Source organism: Micromys minutus (genome assembly GCF_963924665.1).
Source record: "Micromys minutus genome assembly, chromosome: 1".
Classification (NCBI taxonomy): Eukaryota; Metazoa; Chordata; class Mammalia; order Rodentia; family Muridae; genus Micromys; species Micromys minutus.
Window position 1 is genome coordinate 60562986 of NC_137969.1, and position 18304 is coordinate 60581289.

Below are 18304 nucleotides of genomic sequence, written 5' to 3' on the forward strand. Positions count from 1 at the left end.
AACAGGGACCTCTGTAGATGTTGGATGATGATGAGACTCACCTCCTTTACTGTTTCTACAAGTGTAACAGGACCTCTGTAGGTGCTGGATGATCCCTTAGACTCTCCTTCTCCTGAGAAGTGAAGATGGCGCAACAGCTGCAAGGGCACACTTACGCTGTGGGTCAGTGGGACACGGTGGACTGTTACTGTGTATAACTCTCCTCCCCCACGTCTTTTTTGGGTTGAACTCAAGAAAGATGAATAATATTGAGAAGGTTTTATAATTCCGACCTTGAATGTAGGTGTACTAAAAATTAGATAAATTTAGATTACAGAATAACCGGGGTTTAGGAATGGTGGGCGCATTTATACTTTTGTATAATGTATATGGCTGTTTTGTGTGCATGTGTATTGGTCACAGTGCACATAAGGTGCATAGAAGCCAGGGGTGGATATCAGGTCCCTATTAGAACTGGCTGTGGACCTCCATGCAGATGCTAGGGATCAAATGTGGGTCCTTAGGAAGAGAAGCAAATGCTCTTAACTACCAACCAACCATCTTTCCCGCTCCTGTTTACAAATAGAGGAGTTTTATTAATCTATAAAGGAGTTGACTTTAGACTGGATACAAACTAAGCTACTTGTAATCTTGATTCACATGTTTACAAAGATTTTTGAGAGTCTTCCTCAGTTGTTGAAGTTAAATTCTTGCACATGTTTTTGGTCATTATTTCATACCAAGCTTCCTCACTGAAGCACCTCCCAAGCTGGGCTTCTTGTTTTTAGCGTTTTTCTTCTCAAGTTTATTCCGCCCAGGACTCTCAGATTAGTCTTCTAGAGAAACTGCCTCTACTAGGTCAGTTCTTGCTTTGGGAGCTTGAGCAACTTCCTCTTCCTGTGCCCACCTTTGTCTCTTGATCCCCCAAATCCTAGTCTCTGTCCCTCCTCCCCATTCAGGCTCTTGGCTCTATGTGCGATGCTTCAGGAGTGTCCAGGGAAGGGACTGGGCAGCATTGCTCCCACACTTTGCCTCCTGTCTACCTGCTGAACCCTTTCCAGAGCACCTAGTCCGAGCTTGGCTTCTTACCTCAAGTCCCAGGAGATGCCTTTTGGAGTACACAGTTGGGTTCTCTCTCCCCTCATTAGCTTTGAATATGCCTTTAAATTCAGATTGGTCTTTCTTGGATTGGTCTCCCTGTGCTGACCTGCAGGCCACTTTTTCCTGGTAGCTTGCCCAAGGCAGCAGCACAAGCTCTGACCACGTAGGCTGTATTCCAGGACCTACTGTATCAGCTCCCAGGGTGAGGACTGGAATATTTGTAATAACATAATAAGTATAATCACACAGGTGATTCTAATGAGGGAAGAACACTTGGTAAAACTTAGTTTAAATGTAGTAAATATTTGACTTAAGTAGAATTAAGTATAGTTTTTTTAATTCAATATATTTTAAGTTCTTTGAAAGCTTCTTATTGGGTATAATGCTGCTACTTTTAATCTACACGGTCTATGTGGTAGTCTCTTAAAAATGAAGACATACAAGGTAGAGGCCACTTCTGGTCCTCTTCTCATCTGTCCCATGTCCCCTGTGATAAACCAGTTTGGTTCATTCCCTTCCCCCTTCAAAAATGCATATGTATGCTTACATAGGTTCATATAAGCAGTGTATGACTTGCTGGATACTTAGCTTTGTCATGTAGCCCTTTCCATGTCAGCCTGTGTGTGTGTGCATGTGCGTGTGCGCGTGCGCGTGTGCATGTGTGTGTGTGTGTGTGTGTGTGTGTGAGAGAGAGAGAGAGAGAGAGAGAGAGAGAGAGAGAGAAAGCTTTTCCCACCCTGCCCTCCTGTCCATTTTCAGTTAACAGTCAGTAGTGCCACAGTGTGCGGCTTCTCTTTTCCAGGGCCGACTGTGGGTTATAGACACGGCTCTCCTACTAATAGCGGTGTGGCTTGAGACTTTTTTCTCCTTTGAATGGGTGGCTCTTGATGTTTTCCACTGTCCTAAAGGCCTCATGCCAATTGAGCTTGTGGGAATTATGCCATCCCCTTAACAATGCTGAGAATCACTCCAGGGTCAACACGCTCAACAAGTGTCCTGCCACTGAGTCCACCCTAGTCCCCATCCGTTTTTACACTCAGCTATTAGCAAGTGTCACTGACCCTAAATGAAGAGCTTTGTATCTGTTTCTTCACCAGTCGTCTCTGTCACTTTGTCTTGCTTGAGAGCATTCCCAAAACAATGGTAGTGTAATGGTCAGTGGTTTTCAGAAAGCTGTTACACATGCTGACCCCCAAGTCTTGAGTGAAACTCTAGTTCATGAAGATTGGATACACCCCTGTTCTTCCCACACGCCTTCTGAGTTCACTGTTCCCTTATCCATGGGGTCTTCATTTTTAAATATCTATCGAACATATGGTAAATTTACTTTTCTAATATTTAGGAAGCATATGGTTTATCAGGTAATCCTCAATTATTAATCTCCACTCCTACTTTCCCCTCACCTATGTTGGTTCTGTGCAGTAGCCTGTTGTCTGTCCGGTTACTTCTAGATATCGAGATAGGCATCATTTTTAACCAACATCTCTTAATCATTCAGAAAATGCTTTACACACACGGTTGTGGTTACTGTCGTCCCTCGAGTCACTTGACACAGACCACAAACATTCTTCTGGGGTGTGTGAAAAATGTCTCCGGGTATCTGTTTCATCCTCAGATGTAGCCGTTATGATTCATGGAAATTCTTAATGGTGAAGAATGGTTTTATTTTTGTTGGAAATCTTTGAAAGAGTACTCATCGGGCTCCACTGTTAGGATTCTTCCTCCTGACACACCAGCACTTGCTGAGTATCCCCTTAAAGCGACACCATGGCACCGTGCAGTGGCTGCTGAGACCCAACGTGCTGCTTGATGCCTTCTGGCCTTCCTGTGGAGACTACCATAGAGCTCACACGTGCCCAAAGCCATCTTTTGTAGATTTGGTTTCCCACATGCTAGGAGCTGGTTGAAGTGCGTAAGGCCGCACTGTCCCTTTGCTCCCAGCAATGGTCATTCTGCAGTTACCACGTGCGCCCCAGCTGGGGTGGGTTTTATGTCATCTCTTCACTCCTTTGTCCTACAGTCCCTCCTCCTTTAAAAATACGATAAGAAAAGATGTAAGTCGAGGGGAGCGAGCCTAGAGCCTGCGTTTTCCCACCTCAGTCTCCTGTGAACTTGGCTGCTTTTCCACTTCTTTCCAGTCACCCCCCTGCCATCCCCACTGACTGGCTGCACCTTGAGCTTGTACTTGCACCGAGCACTCACTGGCCGTCAGAGGACAGGAACCGAGCTTTCTAGCACTGTTGCCCTAGGCTGGCATGAGATGCTGATGGCAGCTACTAATGTCAGACACTCCGGTTCTCAGGTGCCTTCGAAAAGCCTGTGTGGTGCTTTCTTGAGGAAGAGACTGGAACTGCACCGAGTATGGCTAGGGAGCTGTCAAGAACTACACCACACCTCCAAGTGCCATCTATGCTGAGGCCTTTCTGTGCAGGAAAACAGCTAAATCTAACTGAAGAACAGACTGACATTGCCACTGAAGGCTGCTGAAAGCGTTGCTTCTCTGGTTGGATGGTTTGAAGCAGGCATATGATGCTAAAAGGTGAATTAACCCTGCACAAAGAGAGAGGTGGTGTGTGTGTGTGGTGTGAGAGCACACTCTGAAAGTTAGACTTTCTTCACACGGCCTCTTTCCACAGGATCAGCTTGAGGAGGGTAGAGCAGGCAGCCCTGCAGAGCAGATGATTTCAGCGGTTTTACCTGTGTGGTGGGGGGATGTTTCTAACATCTGCTTGCCAAGCCTATTAGTAGAGCAACTTCAGAAGAATCTACTGTTTCCTTAGGAGTATCTTTGTGGTAACCTCAGTTTTTCTTTTCAGCTAATGTTGGCAGTCTGTACATATTTAAAGTAACATGAAGTCTGAGCTCAAGTGGGGAGAATACTCCCTTTCTGCAGGGAGTAAAGGTCAGAGAGTCGCAACAGTTTCTCAGCTTAAAAACAAAAAGTGATGGAGTTGAGAGGGAGGAAAGAATGTTTCTTGTTTTACAGCCTAAAAGTATTCTGTGAAGTCCCATTGCTCTGGGATTCTTACAATGAAGGGGTTCGGGATTGTGGCTTTATGGACCGTTTTTGGTCTAAGGATAGCAAACATCTCTTGACTTGTGCAGTCTCAAGGCATCCTGAGGACATGCGTGATACATGCATGGCATGCACTGATGTCCCTGTCCAGTGCCATAGTCTCACTGCACACAGAATATGTTTTCTCAGAGCTCGGTAACAGCTCCGCCCATGCTGCTTCTGTGACTCCAAGTGTCAGCTTGTAGTTGTGGTTTTGGTTACTCAGCTCTGTAAAAATGTTAAAATATATATATAAAGTGGGTATATATGTGGCATGTGAATTGTATCTCAATAATGTTAAAATAAAAATTAATATAGAATTAACATTTGAAAATATGGGGTCATGGATTCTCCCATAGGTTTAATCAAAAGAAATTAATGTGTGTCTTGATTTCTCCAGGAGTGAGCATGTTTATGGAAAGGATGCTTTACTTCTGAACCTGCTTCTAAGCTGTGTCCCTGGCTAGCCCTGCCAGCTCACCCATCCCTCCGTGTGCAACCCCAGCCCCAGCAATGCTGTGCAAGAGGGTGGGGCTGGTCTCTGTGCCAATGCCCAGCCCCCAGTGCTTACCAAACCGATGGGAGTCTTGTCATCTAATTTTAAAAAAATTTAAACATACTCCATTTATGTATAGGCACAAAAAGAAATCTCTCTCTCTCCCCCCCACCCTCCGTGTGTGTGTGTGTGTGTGTGTGTGTGTGTGTAAGAAGAAGAAAATTACTGCCTTAGGAAAGTTAGATAAAGACAATTGCTATTAAGAAAACGTATTATTGAATTAGACATGGAGAAACACATAAAAACCATCCATACTTCGGAGGGCTACCGTTTTTTAAAGTCAGCATTCTCAGGATATTTATAAACAGCCTGAGTCCTAAAGACAGTGCACCCCCTATGTGGTTTATATGGAGGGGTACCAGCTGAGCATGTGTGCTTAAGTTATATTTCCATGGTTACAGAGTGCATGCAGCATGCTTTAAAAAAAAAATTTATTTGACCATCCAAGTAAGAACCCTTGAGATATTGAATCATAAAGCCCCTGCTATAGGATACAGAGACATAAACCAGAGGGAAAAAGCTTAAGAAATGTAAAGTAGCCTGGCACTCTGACACTAGTGTGTATGAGGGGTGGTGTTTGTGCCCTCGCTTCTCACTGGTTTTATTCCTAGTGATGCTAACAGGAGCAGAATGGTCACACGCTGACCTAACAAGTATTGATTGTGTCTACAAAGAGGCTGTGTATTACACTGAGGTACAAAAATGGGACGCAGGTGTTTCTCTTCTAGACATGTAGTCCTACAGAGTTTACAAATAGTTTCTACATCCAGAGAAATAATGTATGGTTAAGTCTTCTTAGAAATGCTGTGAATATAGTCTTACTATAAAGCACAAACCTCTTCTATAATGCTCTTACTAGGAACAGGCTTTGAGTCCACATCTCTCAAATGAAAAGCAACTGTTCTTCTTCTGTAGAGACCAATAGCTTACAGTTGTCCCTCTGGGTCTCCTCTTGTGGTTCCACAACCACAGCCACAGCACAGACAGCAACAAGTAGCCAACAAGGAGTTTCAGAGACAGGGCTGAGCAAACAAGACCCTGGAGCAATGGTAGGGTCAGTGGACGTGTAGACGTGGAAGGGGGAAACTTTGCAGCCCACCTTCCCTGCCAGCCTGCAGACTACATATCACTGACAGTTGGTCACTGCAGAGTGACCAGCCTTGAAACCACATACACACTCACAAGAGTGACTCAGCAGGGTGTGTTTATATCAGTGATAATCAAAGGAAAAGAGGCTTTTGATTTGAGAGTGGGAAGAAGGCATGGGAGGAACTGGAGGGAGGAAAAGATTAAGGGCTATGTAACTGTCTTTCAAACCAGTTGTCCTAAAGAAGCCTCAGTCCATACAGCTCTTATGCTGAGACTGCAAGAGACCAAAAGCCAGCTGAACTTGTCTCTGAAGCCAGGCCTGGGGGCACTGGGATCATCTCGGAGAGCCAGTCCTGGACCTCTGCTCTCACCTCTTCTCCACTGTGACTGTTTTAGTAGATGAGTGACTAAAGTGTGAATGGCAGAGCACATGTGTTCTGTAGAAACAGGTTCATATACTGTGCACTCCACAATGTAAGCACCGTGGAGTCTGTCTTGTTCATGGCTTTGCTGGGCGTTAGATAAATACATTGTAGGAAATTCAATGACAAATGACACTGGAAATACAAACATTCTCCTCAAGAATTCCCAGTGTACGCTTTGACCTGGGGAGGAGCCCAAGTAAGTGTGGGAGAATTGGAGGCAGCATTGAAGGTCATTGTCCTCTGAGTGCATTTCACATCTGAACATAGGAAATGTGGGTGTTGGGTCACCAGATAGTCACATGCCTGTCTGTAAGAACAGAGTCGTTCTCAAACTTTGTTCTGACAGCCTCTTTACACGGAATGAAAAGGGGTTTTGTTTTATTCAAGATGGCTAAAATGTGTCATATTGGAATTGTACTGGAGAAATTTTAAGTTATTTAAGTCTAAAATGATAATAATAATAACTGATAATAAATATAGCGCCGTTAGGTCTGGGGAGGCAAACCTGTAACCCCACTAACTCATAAGGGTAAGGTGAGAGGGTGGCGCGTTTGAGGCACACCTGATCCTCAGAATGAAGTCAACACAAGTCAAGTCAACTTGGTGAAGTCTGCTCAAAAGTTTTAAAAAGAGGGTCTTTGATAACGCTATTGGTATACTTGCTTCAAATGTGTGAGGCTGTGTGTTCAATCTCCAGTACTGAAAACATCCATATATAATATATATAATAAGCCCATTATATATTAGTGTAAGTACTGTTTTCATGAAAAGCACTGGAACAACACAGCTTGTGATGGGAGTATCCCTTATCCTTTCTTATGAATCTCTCTGATGTGTGCTCATCAGAGCCGGGGTCTGATTGCAGGCAGCGTGGTGCAGCCTGTTTGGTTGAGATATATGAAGAAAATCTGTCCTTTCACATATAACATGTTTGGGCCTCACAGACTTCATGAAAGGGTCTGGGGAACTCCCTGTAGTCTTGAGGCCACACCGAGAACCACTGTGCTCTAAAGCAGTGAAACACGAAGAGTGGGCTCTGTTTGTTCACCAAATATTTACTAACAAGGTTACCAGGGGCCAGCAAACGAGAAATTAATGAATCTGGTAGGGTTCAGAAGTTGAGGCTCGGTTTGTAATTTCTTCAGTAAGCTTAATGTATATTTATGTGGCAGGCATCATGCTTAGAGGGAATAGTTACAGACACTATGTGGAGGTGGTGATTTGAAGTACAAGCCCATCCTTGTTAAAGTGATTGGGAAGGTCAGTGGTAAGCAGTTGAAGACTAGAGAGTCAGTTGCTGTCTCAAGAGGAAGCAGCATTTCGAGCACGAGAAGGTATTGATGTCAAGCTGGGGCTTGTACCAGAGGCTTAGGAATAGCACTCCTGTCAGAGAGAGAGGACCAACCCTGCTAGGCATGGGTTCTGGAGCTCACTTTTGAGTCCTGCTGTGATTCTATCAGGAGTCCTCAAACATGCCACCTCTGCTTGGCCACTTGAACATGTCTTCTGGAGTACAAATGCCCTTGCAGTAGGGGTTCAGTTTCTCCACAGGTGTTTGACATACCCAGAGCCATCTCTCTTAACCCTCCTGGGACTCTTCAAGGGTACTAAGCCCAGTATTGGTGGGGGGAAGTACTAAGTCCAGCACTGGTTTGTGTGTGTGTGTATGTATGCGTGCCCATGTGTGTGTGTGCATGCATGTAGTACTCAGTCCAGCACTTGCATGGGGGTGGAGAGTACTCAGTCCAGCACTGGCATGGGAGTGGAGAGTACTCAGTCCAGCACTGGAATGAACAGGTTTCTATATTAAGTTGCTTTGTTTCTGATCATTGTGTCTTTGCTTTTTCCTTTTTCCAGGCCGTCCAGACCTTTCAAGTTCCCAAAAAGGTAATATAAGTCATCTTGTCTGGTACTAACTTCTCTGTATGTCTGTCCCTCTGCTTTCTACACAGCTTGTTCTTTCCACCATCGTCATGCATGTTTTTATGAAGGAAAACTACGTTTCTCATGCATTGTCTGCTTTCAGAACCCCATGTCTACAAAAGTGATTTTTAGTCTTACAGTAGATTTTCTTATCGTCTAAGTTCTCTTGGGGTCTGCATTTGTGTTTATCTATCTACTTCGAATTTTTCTATTGAAGTTGGCTTCTTTTTCCCCAGTGGGAGGGGGGAGGAGGCATGTGCACCATTATTAACTTATTTTTTTAGTAACAGTATCTACCGTTTTTTCAACTAGTGTGACTTGAATACATGGAAGTTTATTTCAAATTAATTAGATTTTTTCTTTTTAAAAAATAAATTGTAACTGTATTAAGGTAGGAGTATTTGTTTATGTGGGAATTATTTTATTTTTAATCATATATATATCATATATATATATATATATATATATATATATATATATATATATATATATATATATATGGTATATGCACATGAATATGGGTACCTGAGAGGGCTAGAAGTTTCAGATCTGAAGCTAGTAATATAGGCAGTTGTGAGACATTGATATAGGTGATGTGACTAGAACTTGGGTCCTCAACAAGAGTTGTATGTACTTATAGCTGTCAAATTTTAGACAACTGTAATAGAATTCCTGAAAACAAACCAAAGACATGGTCCTATCCTTCTGTACGGTGTGGTTCTAGGTACAGACCATTACATTTAAGAAACTTGAAGTGACCTGTGAGATTCAGCTGAGGTCACAGAGACTCAAGTAGGAAATAATTCAACCCTCCCTGAGGGTGTCAAACAACCCTTTCCCAGGAGTCACATATCAGAACTTTGCATATCAGATATTTGCATTATGATTTATAACTACCAGATTTATATTTACCAGTTATAAAATAGCAACAAACTAATTTTATAGTCAGGGGTCACCGTAACATGAGGAGCTGAATTAAAGGGTCACAGAATTAGGAAGATTGAGAACTACTGGTTTAGAGTAAAAAACTGCCTCCCAAGGGGGAGCGCTCACTGTCTAAAGTAAAATTCTCAGTAGCAAACTCTCCTCTTTGAAATAATACTTAAGTCTTTGGCAAAATACAGTCTATAAATTATACTTTCTTTTGTGTCTGTGTTATAGGAACTGGGTCCAGGGCCCAGCACATGTTAGACCATCAGTTGTGAACCAAGAGCATCTGCATTTAACTCCGGGGGTCTCTTCTTGTGTGTCATATGAAGGCTGAAGTGTCCCTACTATTGTCTACCTTAGTTTTTGAGACAGGACCTCTCACTGACCCTAGAGCTTGTAGCTTTAGCCAGGAAGCAGTCGCCAGGGTCCTGTCTCAATCTCCAGTGCCCGACTTCACTGGCTGTTGAGGTTCCAAGCTCAGTGCACAGCAGGCACTTTTTCCACTGAGCCATTTTCCCAGCCTTAGTTTTAACCATTTTGAAGAGCACAATTTTATATTTTATATATGTGTTTATTCATATTTTCATCTTATAAAACTGAAATGCCAGACAGTAACTTTGTCCTCATTTCCTTTTGCCACAGTCTTGGCAGCCATGATTGTACTTCATTGTCTCTAAATTTGACTACTGTACGTAGCTCATTTGAGGAAAGTCACCAACTCTTGTCCACCATGACTGACTCTGTTTGGCATAATACTCATATTCCAGCGTGTGTCATATGTTTCTTCCTTCTCAGAACTAATCATATTCTATTATGCTATATGTAAATGACATAGTTTTTCATACTTGACCTAGTTCTCCCATACTTGACTTAGTACTTCCATACTTGACCTAGTTCTTCCACTTTTACCCCTTCCTGCAAGAGAGAGAAACAGAGACATGGGGAAAGATATCTAAGCAAACATGCCTTATTAACAAAAAGATTTTGACTTATCCAAAATAATGATTTTTCTCAGCTGACTAAAGGTTTAACATTTTGAAAAGATTTGGGTTTTCCTCTGCTACCAAGTTGGTTTTTAAAAACTCTTATCATCTTCTTTTAGCATATCAACCTATCAACACAACTTACTCAGAACAACTTTCCTTATTCCCCAGTCCCCCTTGACCTGGGGAATGATTTCCTGTTTTTCACTGGCAAATCATTGCTTTTGTTTATCTAATCCATCCTTTGCCTGCTTTTGTGGGTATTTGGACCTGTTTGAGTCTCTACACTTAGTTGTAAATTCCTTGAGCCAGTCTTTGCATTCCCACAATGCCTTGCATTTTTACTATTAGAGATGAATTGATATCTCACAAAAGGAGTTGTCTTATTTTTGTGTATGAATTTTTTTGAGTCTGGGTCATTCTTTCCATTAGATTGACAACTGACACCACTAGAAACATTGAGCATTTAGGGGAAAGACAGACTGGGAGGGTTATTGAGGGAAAGCAGTAGGCTATGGGAGGAAGGATTCTTTAGAAAAGAAGAGTGAACACAGATCAGTAAGGTTTGGAAACCAAGACTAGTTAGTTGACTTGAGCCAAAAAGTCAGGAGAGTAAAGTCTACTAGGGATTAAGGTGGGAGGGTTTGTAGGAGAGGAGCCCCCAGTCAAGTCACACCCTTCAGGGAAGTTTGTGGAAAGAGGAAAATGGTTTCTAGTGATGCCACGAAGGGTGAGCCAAGAGAGAAGCAAATAATTTACTATGGAAATTGGCCAGTTCAGAGCATGCCCTTCTATGATGTTACCTGTGCATAAGGAGATTCTAACTTAAGACTCTCACTTAACAGTTATTTCAGGTCTGTTTCCAGAGTAAGCCTAGCAATAAAGTACATTCAAGGGGCTTCCTATTGGATACCAGTCTAGCACAGCAGTGCCATCTTCAGCTAGGGGCCATCCTGCACTCAGTCATGGTGCATGGATGCGTTTAAGACACCCTGTTTCTAAGAGGATTCGAGACGGCCAGTGAAAGATGACATGAGCTTTCTACAGTGGTGGCCAGGATAGAGGTGCACGCCCTCCCCTCAGGAAGAGCTCCCCACAGTCATTCTCCAGGTCACTTCCTGCCTAACCCAAGTGTTACAGAAAAGGACTGAATTCACAGTAGTGCTGTGTTCCTATATAAACACCTCCCTGTTAAGAGTTGGTGAGCACAAGGTAAACACCCGATGTGCAGGCCCATTTGTGTAAAAGGACCAGACCTTTTAAAAATTGGTCTAACGCACATGTGGTTCACTTTTCAAAGAAAATAGCAAGAACATATTTACTGTCAGAAGTGAAATGTTATAGGTATGTCTGCGTGCATTTTATAAGTCATCTTAAATTTTCTTTACTCCTCAGTTTTATAGGTTTTTTTTAATTATAACCATTGTCTGGACTTCATATCATACATGAAACATTTTCTCTGTAGTACCCGTAGCTGGGCCTAGACAGCATGAGAGACAGAGTCCTGTCAGCAGTGTGTGGTGTTTGGGAGAAACACAGCCCTTAGCCATCTCCTCTCAGTACTCAGCATACCCAGGATGGCAGTTCTGAACAGTTGTTTCTAAGAGAGGCCAGCGTGGGAAACATCTGCTGTGTGCGGAAGGAATTGTGATACAGTGAGGTTAAACGTGTAGAAGCATGTGCCAAAGAACTAACCATAAACCTTCCACATGTCCCTGGTGCACACGTGCAGCATGTGGCAGGCTGTGAAATCAAAACCATATGCTTTCAAAGGAAAGGATTACTGAAGGGGGTTTTAGAGTTTCTGTGTATGCATGAGCATATTTCTTAAGAACACAAAGCACAAAGTCATTCATTCTTTGGGTAAACTAAGCCACAGTTGGAAATTAAGCAATGTAGGGCCGCTGTCCTCCATTGATGACATGTGAGGAGGAACAACTTGTGGCTCATTTGAAAGATAGTGGATGGATCCCCTTAGAGTATGATGAATAAACACTTAGGCCTGTGCATTCTCCCTTCTTCGGGCTGATATTCCAAAGGCCTCGTGTAAAGTGCTCTTTTTAAAGTGTGAAGTGAGGAGCAGGATGTCTCAGAAGTGCTGCCGAGACAAAAGGCTTCATTGCTTCAAAACCAGTGAGTTCCCAAGTCTGTGTTTGGTGGACCAGGGAAAAGAGTGGAAGGATGCTTGCAGTGGGCGTGTGACCACTCAGGGCAGACATTGGAACAGCCGCAGGTAGCACATTGGGTTCATGTGTTCCCATTACATCCAAGGTTCGGCAAAGGTAGTTGGAGAGACAGCTGTGGGCACAGGGGCAGAACTCTTGACTTTTAGTTGTGAGTAGCCCTTGACAGCTGGACCATGTCACCAACCCTAGAAATGTTCACATGGGAATTTGATGGAGCAGAATTTGGCAAGTTTACATCTTCCCCATGTCTTTAGTTTCACTTGTGTTTGAAGAGATGGATGGAAACACATTATTAAAAGACAGAGTCTAGAACCAGATTACCTGAGACTTTAAATTCTAACTAATTCTTTGGCCTGTCAGTGCCCAAACTGGTGGAGCTTAGGCATAAGATGGTTTGTGCAAGGCATGAGCCACTAGTACTGCATAAGTGCAAACAGTTATTTATATATTTGTTTATGAAAAAGTACTTAAGGCACAGCTATGTTGTGGCTTGATTCCTTTGTTAGAGTGGTAATTTGGAGTTTTTAAAAAAAAAAATCTCCAGAGTCAGTTCTGTGGAACTTCAAAACCAGTACGCTTACTCTCTGCTTGGAGACTGGAAAAGCTCTGCAGCAGTATTTCCAGACCTTTAGAGAGCCCGGCTTTACTTGTAATTACTGGCATGTTCTCAGAGAAATTCTCCACAAATACATACTTAAAAAGTCTCTTTCCCATGAACCAGAACTAGCTGTCACAGTAGCAGCGAGAGCTGACCTTGTGGAGAGCAGTAGCCACACAGTGCATTCTGGGTTTTTCTTCTAATAAAGATTGGAGCAACTAGAGTGTTCCGCATACGCTTTGATGCTTTAAAAGGTTGTTTCACTAGGTTCTGGCAAACAGTCTCCATACCTGTGGCCAAAGCTGGGAGTGGGGTGGGGGACAAGGCCCAGTGCAAGAGGGATTGGAAGTAGCTCCCTCAGTCAGAGAATTGGTAATGGAGGAAGGGGCTGGATCCAGCTTGTAGTGGCTGGAGACCCAGGCGGCAGTGTGCCACTAGTCAATAAAAATTAATTGGGTCCCTCCTACAAAGTACTGTTCTAGGTATTGATGCCCCACTGATTAAACACCCTTCCCTGGTGAACTCGGTCTGCTGATAATCTTTATTAGGTTCTTTCTAGGAGGAAAGAAAGTGGCTGTGGAAAGTGTCTGCTTTGGTTGTTTCCTGTCTATAGACTTTTCTTTTAAAAGAACTGCTGTTTTTTCTGGCCACTGCTCCTTTATCAGAAACACCAAAGGAGGGAGAATGGTCTTGAAATCTGCATCAATGTGCATAAATACTTGTAACTGTATTGGTAAATCCATGTGTGGTCTACCCTGTTCCTGGTAGCCTTCCCTCCCTGCTGCTTCTCAGACAGCCTCCCTGTGTTCCTTTTGTGCCTCGCAGTTACGCAGCCCTGCTAGCTGACTGGCCTGTGGTGGTCCTGGGCATGTGCACGCTGCTCATCGTGGTCTGTGCCCTGGTGGGAGTCTTGGTCCCAGAGCTCCCCGACTTCTCTGACCCACTGCTGGTAAGGAGGACCTGACCTGGGGGAGGCCTCAAACCATCTCCCTGAATGAAGTACTTAAATGCATGTTGTGTATGTTAGCAGCCTTTCCTTCTTTGTGTTTGAGATAGAGTCTTACACTGAAGCTCCTTGAACTTGTCATCCTCCTGCCTCAGCCTTGTGAGTGCTGTTACTGCAGCCACCAGTAAGCATATAGCTCTCATTCTGCATGTGTTATCTATGCTCGTAGGTGAGGTCAAGGAGATTGTTCATCCCCAGCACAAGCTCAAGCAAGAAGTGGGTACATCCGACTTCTCTGTCCCCATGTTTAATCAAAGAGCGCTATATTGAAGGATGTACATACTTGGAAAGTATTTTTATGAAGATCTTAATACTGTGTATCTCTCCCCTACTTCCCAGAAGTTAAAGGCATTTCCGTGTAAATAACAGACAACAGGACCTATTGAGTAAATGTTCCCCTGGGGAGGAACAGTGAGGCAAAAGTGATCAAGGATAACGGTGTGTTCTTGGTAAAACACTGTAACAATGCGTAACACAGTTTAATTTGACCATAGTTCCTGCAAGTTAGAATTATGCACTTAGTAAATGCGTGGGCACTGGTGAGTTTCTGATCCATTTCCCACTTCCTGAGACTTGTAACTAGAGAACCATATGACTTAGACACACCTAAGAGGCGATGATTATCCAAAAGGCCTTGCATTAACACAGGTCACCTTAGCAGTTGTGAAGAATGCCCGTGTTCCTGTTGAAAACTCTACATCACGTTGATGTTGCTTCCCTAAGTTGTTAACAAAATTGTATTTAGTGGGGAATGAAATACACTAATCGGAATGTGTACTATTTTGTCTTAGGGTTTTGAACCAAGAGGGACTGCGATAGGACAGAGGCTGGTCACATGGAATAACATGATGAAAAATACAGGATACAAAGCAACATTAGCAAACTATCCGTATAAGTATGCAGAAGAGCAAGCCAAAAGGTAATCATTTACTTTATATGGCTTTTAGATAAAATGCTACTTAGTGAAAAATTAAAACGCAGGGCTCAGTTGCCACCCAGTTGTCACTAGAATATAATACTGGACTATGACGAGAAGGCGAAACTTTCTTCCTTACACTGGAAAAATTAGTGTTGATTGCATGAATCCTTTCGGCTTAGAATCAGAGGTGAAGCAGAGTGAACTGGCCCGGGTCCCAAAGGAACCCTGCTTTAGGATTGCACTGTTAGAATCTGCCTGTCTTCTTGAAATACCTAGAACCTTGTCAAAGGCCAGACTGTTTTTCCTTCCAGCCACCGGGATGACAGATGGTCAGATGATCATCATGAGAGAGAGAAGAGAGAAGTAGACTGGAACTTCCAGAAAGACAGCTTCTTCTGCGATGTTCCAAGTGAGTGAGCCACACGTGTATGGATGGGCTGGGCAGCTTCCTGGTGGTCAGGGTGGTGCAGTGTGATCCAAATCTAAAATGCAGCCCGCCTAGCAGTTTCTCCAGTTCTGTAGTCATATATGCCAGCTAAGCAACGCGCTTTCCGTGTAGGATAATCAGCCACTAGTCTATGAGTTTATCTGTGATAAAAATTAAGGAAAGGGTTCTGTTCAAATTAAAGGAAGCAGATAATAACATTTTCTACCTTGTCTGAAATTTCAAGTCACATGTCAAATCCTTTTTGCCATATGTTTCTCAATCAAATAACAAGTATGTATTCTTAATTGAATAGAAATAAATCTATTAGCGAAAGGAGTTTTATAGCTTTGTTTAAATGAAAGCAAACAGTTAAAAACTATCTACATGCCCGGTGTGCTGATGTCTGCCTGTAGACCCAGCTACTTGGGAGGCTGAGGCAGAGGTGTGTGCACCAAGTTCCCTATCTATATGGTGACCTCCCAGAAACAAGGGACCATAGAGGTGAACCGGCCCATGTCAGAAAGGAACCCTGCTTCCTCACTTTACAGTGGAAACAGAAGTGAACAGAGAGGCCCAGAGCTTGAGTGGGTCAGCCTGGCTGGAAAGGACATGTGGATGTGGTACTGAGGATGGGGCCCTGGAGCATCAGTTGTAGCTGAAGGAGCTGCCGCCACCCATCTTCAGCAGAATGGGGCCTCAAGGGTTTGAGCTCTACACATTACAAGACTGTGGATTACCTTGTAGAACTACAGGTCTCTACATGTTGCCATCCAACTGACTAGAAAATAGTTCTGCTTAAGGCTGGCTTGTTACCCTGCAGCCACCCAGGAAGGCTGTACAAGAGGAACTGCTGGTGGGATGGCTGTTTAGTGGCCAGTGACTATCAATGAGGATTTAGGGCAATAGTTTCTACATTTGGGCTGGTTGGTTTTGTTTTTCCTCTCAAAGTATTATTATTATTATACATTGCTTAATCGGCACGTGTTCATGTCTTAGAACAATAGCAAGACTGAGTCTAGTTTTGTTTCCAGTAGTCCTCACCGATAGCTATCTCCTGAGTGATACTACGGCTTGACTAAAGCCCTGTGGGCTCCCAAGGAAACACATGTTTCCTCAAGGCCGAGTTTTTGTGCAAACTCAGTGTACATGAGATAATATTTCTTTGGAGAACTTAAGTGTTTGCTAAGAACAACTGAATGGTCCGGGATAAAGCCATTTGTAAAGATTGTCATACATTTGCCAGTTGATTTGTTAACACAATGAGGCACTTTAGATAATATAATCTTTGTTTCCTTTGATACATTCTAAACCTTTTAAGTAACCTAGACAGAAGCCTTCTCAGGGAGTACCTGCTTCCCGTTTCATTCTCAAGATTATTTGACATAAGTCTTGTCACGGTTTACACTTGAGGAAGAAGGCCCAGGGCTGGCCATTAGAATGTGGTCACACAGGTGATGAGTGGCAGGGGCTGGCTGGTCACGGCCAGGTCTAACGTAAAGACCACGCCCTTTCTCCTACATCACACACATCCTTGTTCACACTGAGTCTGTGTTGGTGTCACTGAGACCTAGATTCTTTCTCTAGGCTCCGGGATAAAAGTGGCCTGAGCTCAGTCACCGTGTGCAGCACACCTATGGTCCTGGCTGGCACAGTGCTCCAACACTCTGGTGGCCTCTCCTGTAAGAGCTTTCAGTCACCTCCGGAGTCAGCTACCAGAAGAACTGCCCTTGTGATCCTTGATATTCTCTAGTGCACCATCTGGTAGTTCTTGTGCCATGGTAGGATGGGAAGAAATACCCTCAGTTAACTTTCTGCTGATAACTTACAGCCTTTTTGTCCTAATTATAATGTGATCAGAAATAGGTTAGATACTTACTAGAAGGTTGCCATGCAGCAAGTAGGTACAGGCTTTGAGCTGGTGATGCTCACACACACACACACACACACACACACACACACACACACACACACACACACTTTCTCCTGGAACTTAACAAAGATTTCCCTGCTGCTAACAGCTTGTCTGTGCAGTCTCATTGAGTTGTTTGTGAGTTCTGACTCTTGTCAAATAAATAACTTAGAAACATTTTTCTCTTCTTCCCAGGCGATGGATACTCCAGAGTAGTGTTTGCTTCTGCAGGAGGGGAGACTCTGTGGAATTTACCTGCAATTAAGTCAATGTGTGATGTGGATAATTCCAGGGTATGTAAAACACAGCTGAAGTCTCTTTCGCACAATAAAGTCATGTTATGGAAACATCTTCCTCTGCTCTGGTGTCTGACCAATGAAATGCGAATGGGGCTTTCCACTCTGAAGCAAGCCCCAGCAGGTGTGCAGGGACCCCAGCTTCAGAGTCCTGTGTTTCCCCATCTTTACAAGCATACTGCCTTCTTTAATAAAGAGCCCTCCTCCATTGCTGCTCACATTCTGTCACCATGCTGGTCCTCTGTTATGTCATAGTGAAGACTGTCTCTATGTTCTCTAACTCAGTGTCACTGCTCTGCACACCACCCCTCCTGTGTCACACCACCCTTCCCCTTGTTGTTTGTCTTTCTTGTCACTCACTGTACAGGTAAAGGCACACCTGCCTCTCGAAATCAGTGATTTCAAAGGAGAACTTAGGAAGCAGGCTAGGAAAGGGTGGAGAGGTGGGGGATGGGGCATCTAAAGACATTAATGAAATGCCTTTCTCAATGGACCCTGTGCTCCTAACCAGAGTCCCCCAGCTCTAACCACCTTGCTGCTTTGGAAGACACAAGCACTTCCTGTGAACCCAGGCAGATCTGCCACCAGAGTCTGTCCCTACCCTCTGTGCTTTGTGCTTCTGTAATGAAGACTATACCCCACTCTTGGTTTGTGTGTTTGATTTGCTGTATATTCCATTTTCTACCTGAATGACCATTCAAGAGTCCATGTGGTCTGGAATAAGCAGCTTATTCTCTAAGTATGTGTTAGATGCTTAGACTTAAGCAGCACTGTGTCTTTCAGTGGTAAAAGCATCATAGTCAATGATTCATCTGTGTGTGTATCAAGTGATCCTTGTGGCTTATACGGAAGGAACACCTACGCAAGAACAGAAGCCAGAGGGTAGCCTCAGCCATCCTTCCTCACACTGGCCTGGAACTTG

The 18304-nt window shown here is 43.6% G+C and overlaps 1 protein-coding gene across 1 annotated transcript in view; it reads left to right on the top strand.

Annotated features, from left to right (window-relative positions):
- Window positions 1-18304, top strand: part of DISP1 (dispatched RND transporter family member 1) — a gene marked incomplete at its 3' end in the record, with an annotated part of 138549 nt that overhangs the window by 112057 nt on the left and 8188 nt on the right. The window contains exons 5-9 of the mRNA XM_080940847.1: window positions 8063-8092; window positions 13651-13774; window positions 14623-14750; window positions 15062-15159; window positions 17282-17379. Of these exons, the coding sequence (XP_080796973.1) occupies window positions 8063-8092; window positions 13651-13774; window positions 14623-14750; window positions 15062-15159; window positions 17282-17379 (478 nt within the window). The remainder of the gene's footprint in view (window positions 1-8062; window positions 8093-13650; window positions 13775-14622; window positions 14751-15061; window positions 15160-17281; window positions 17380-18304) is intronic.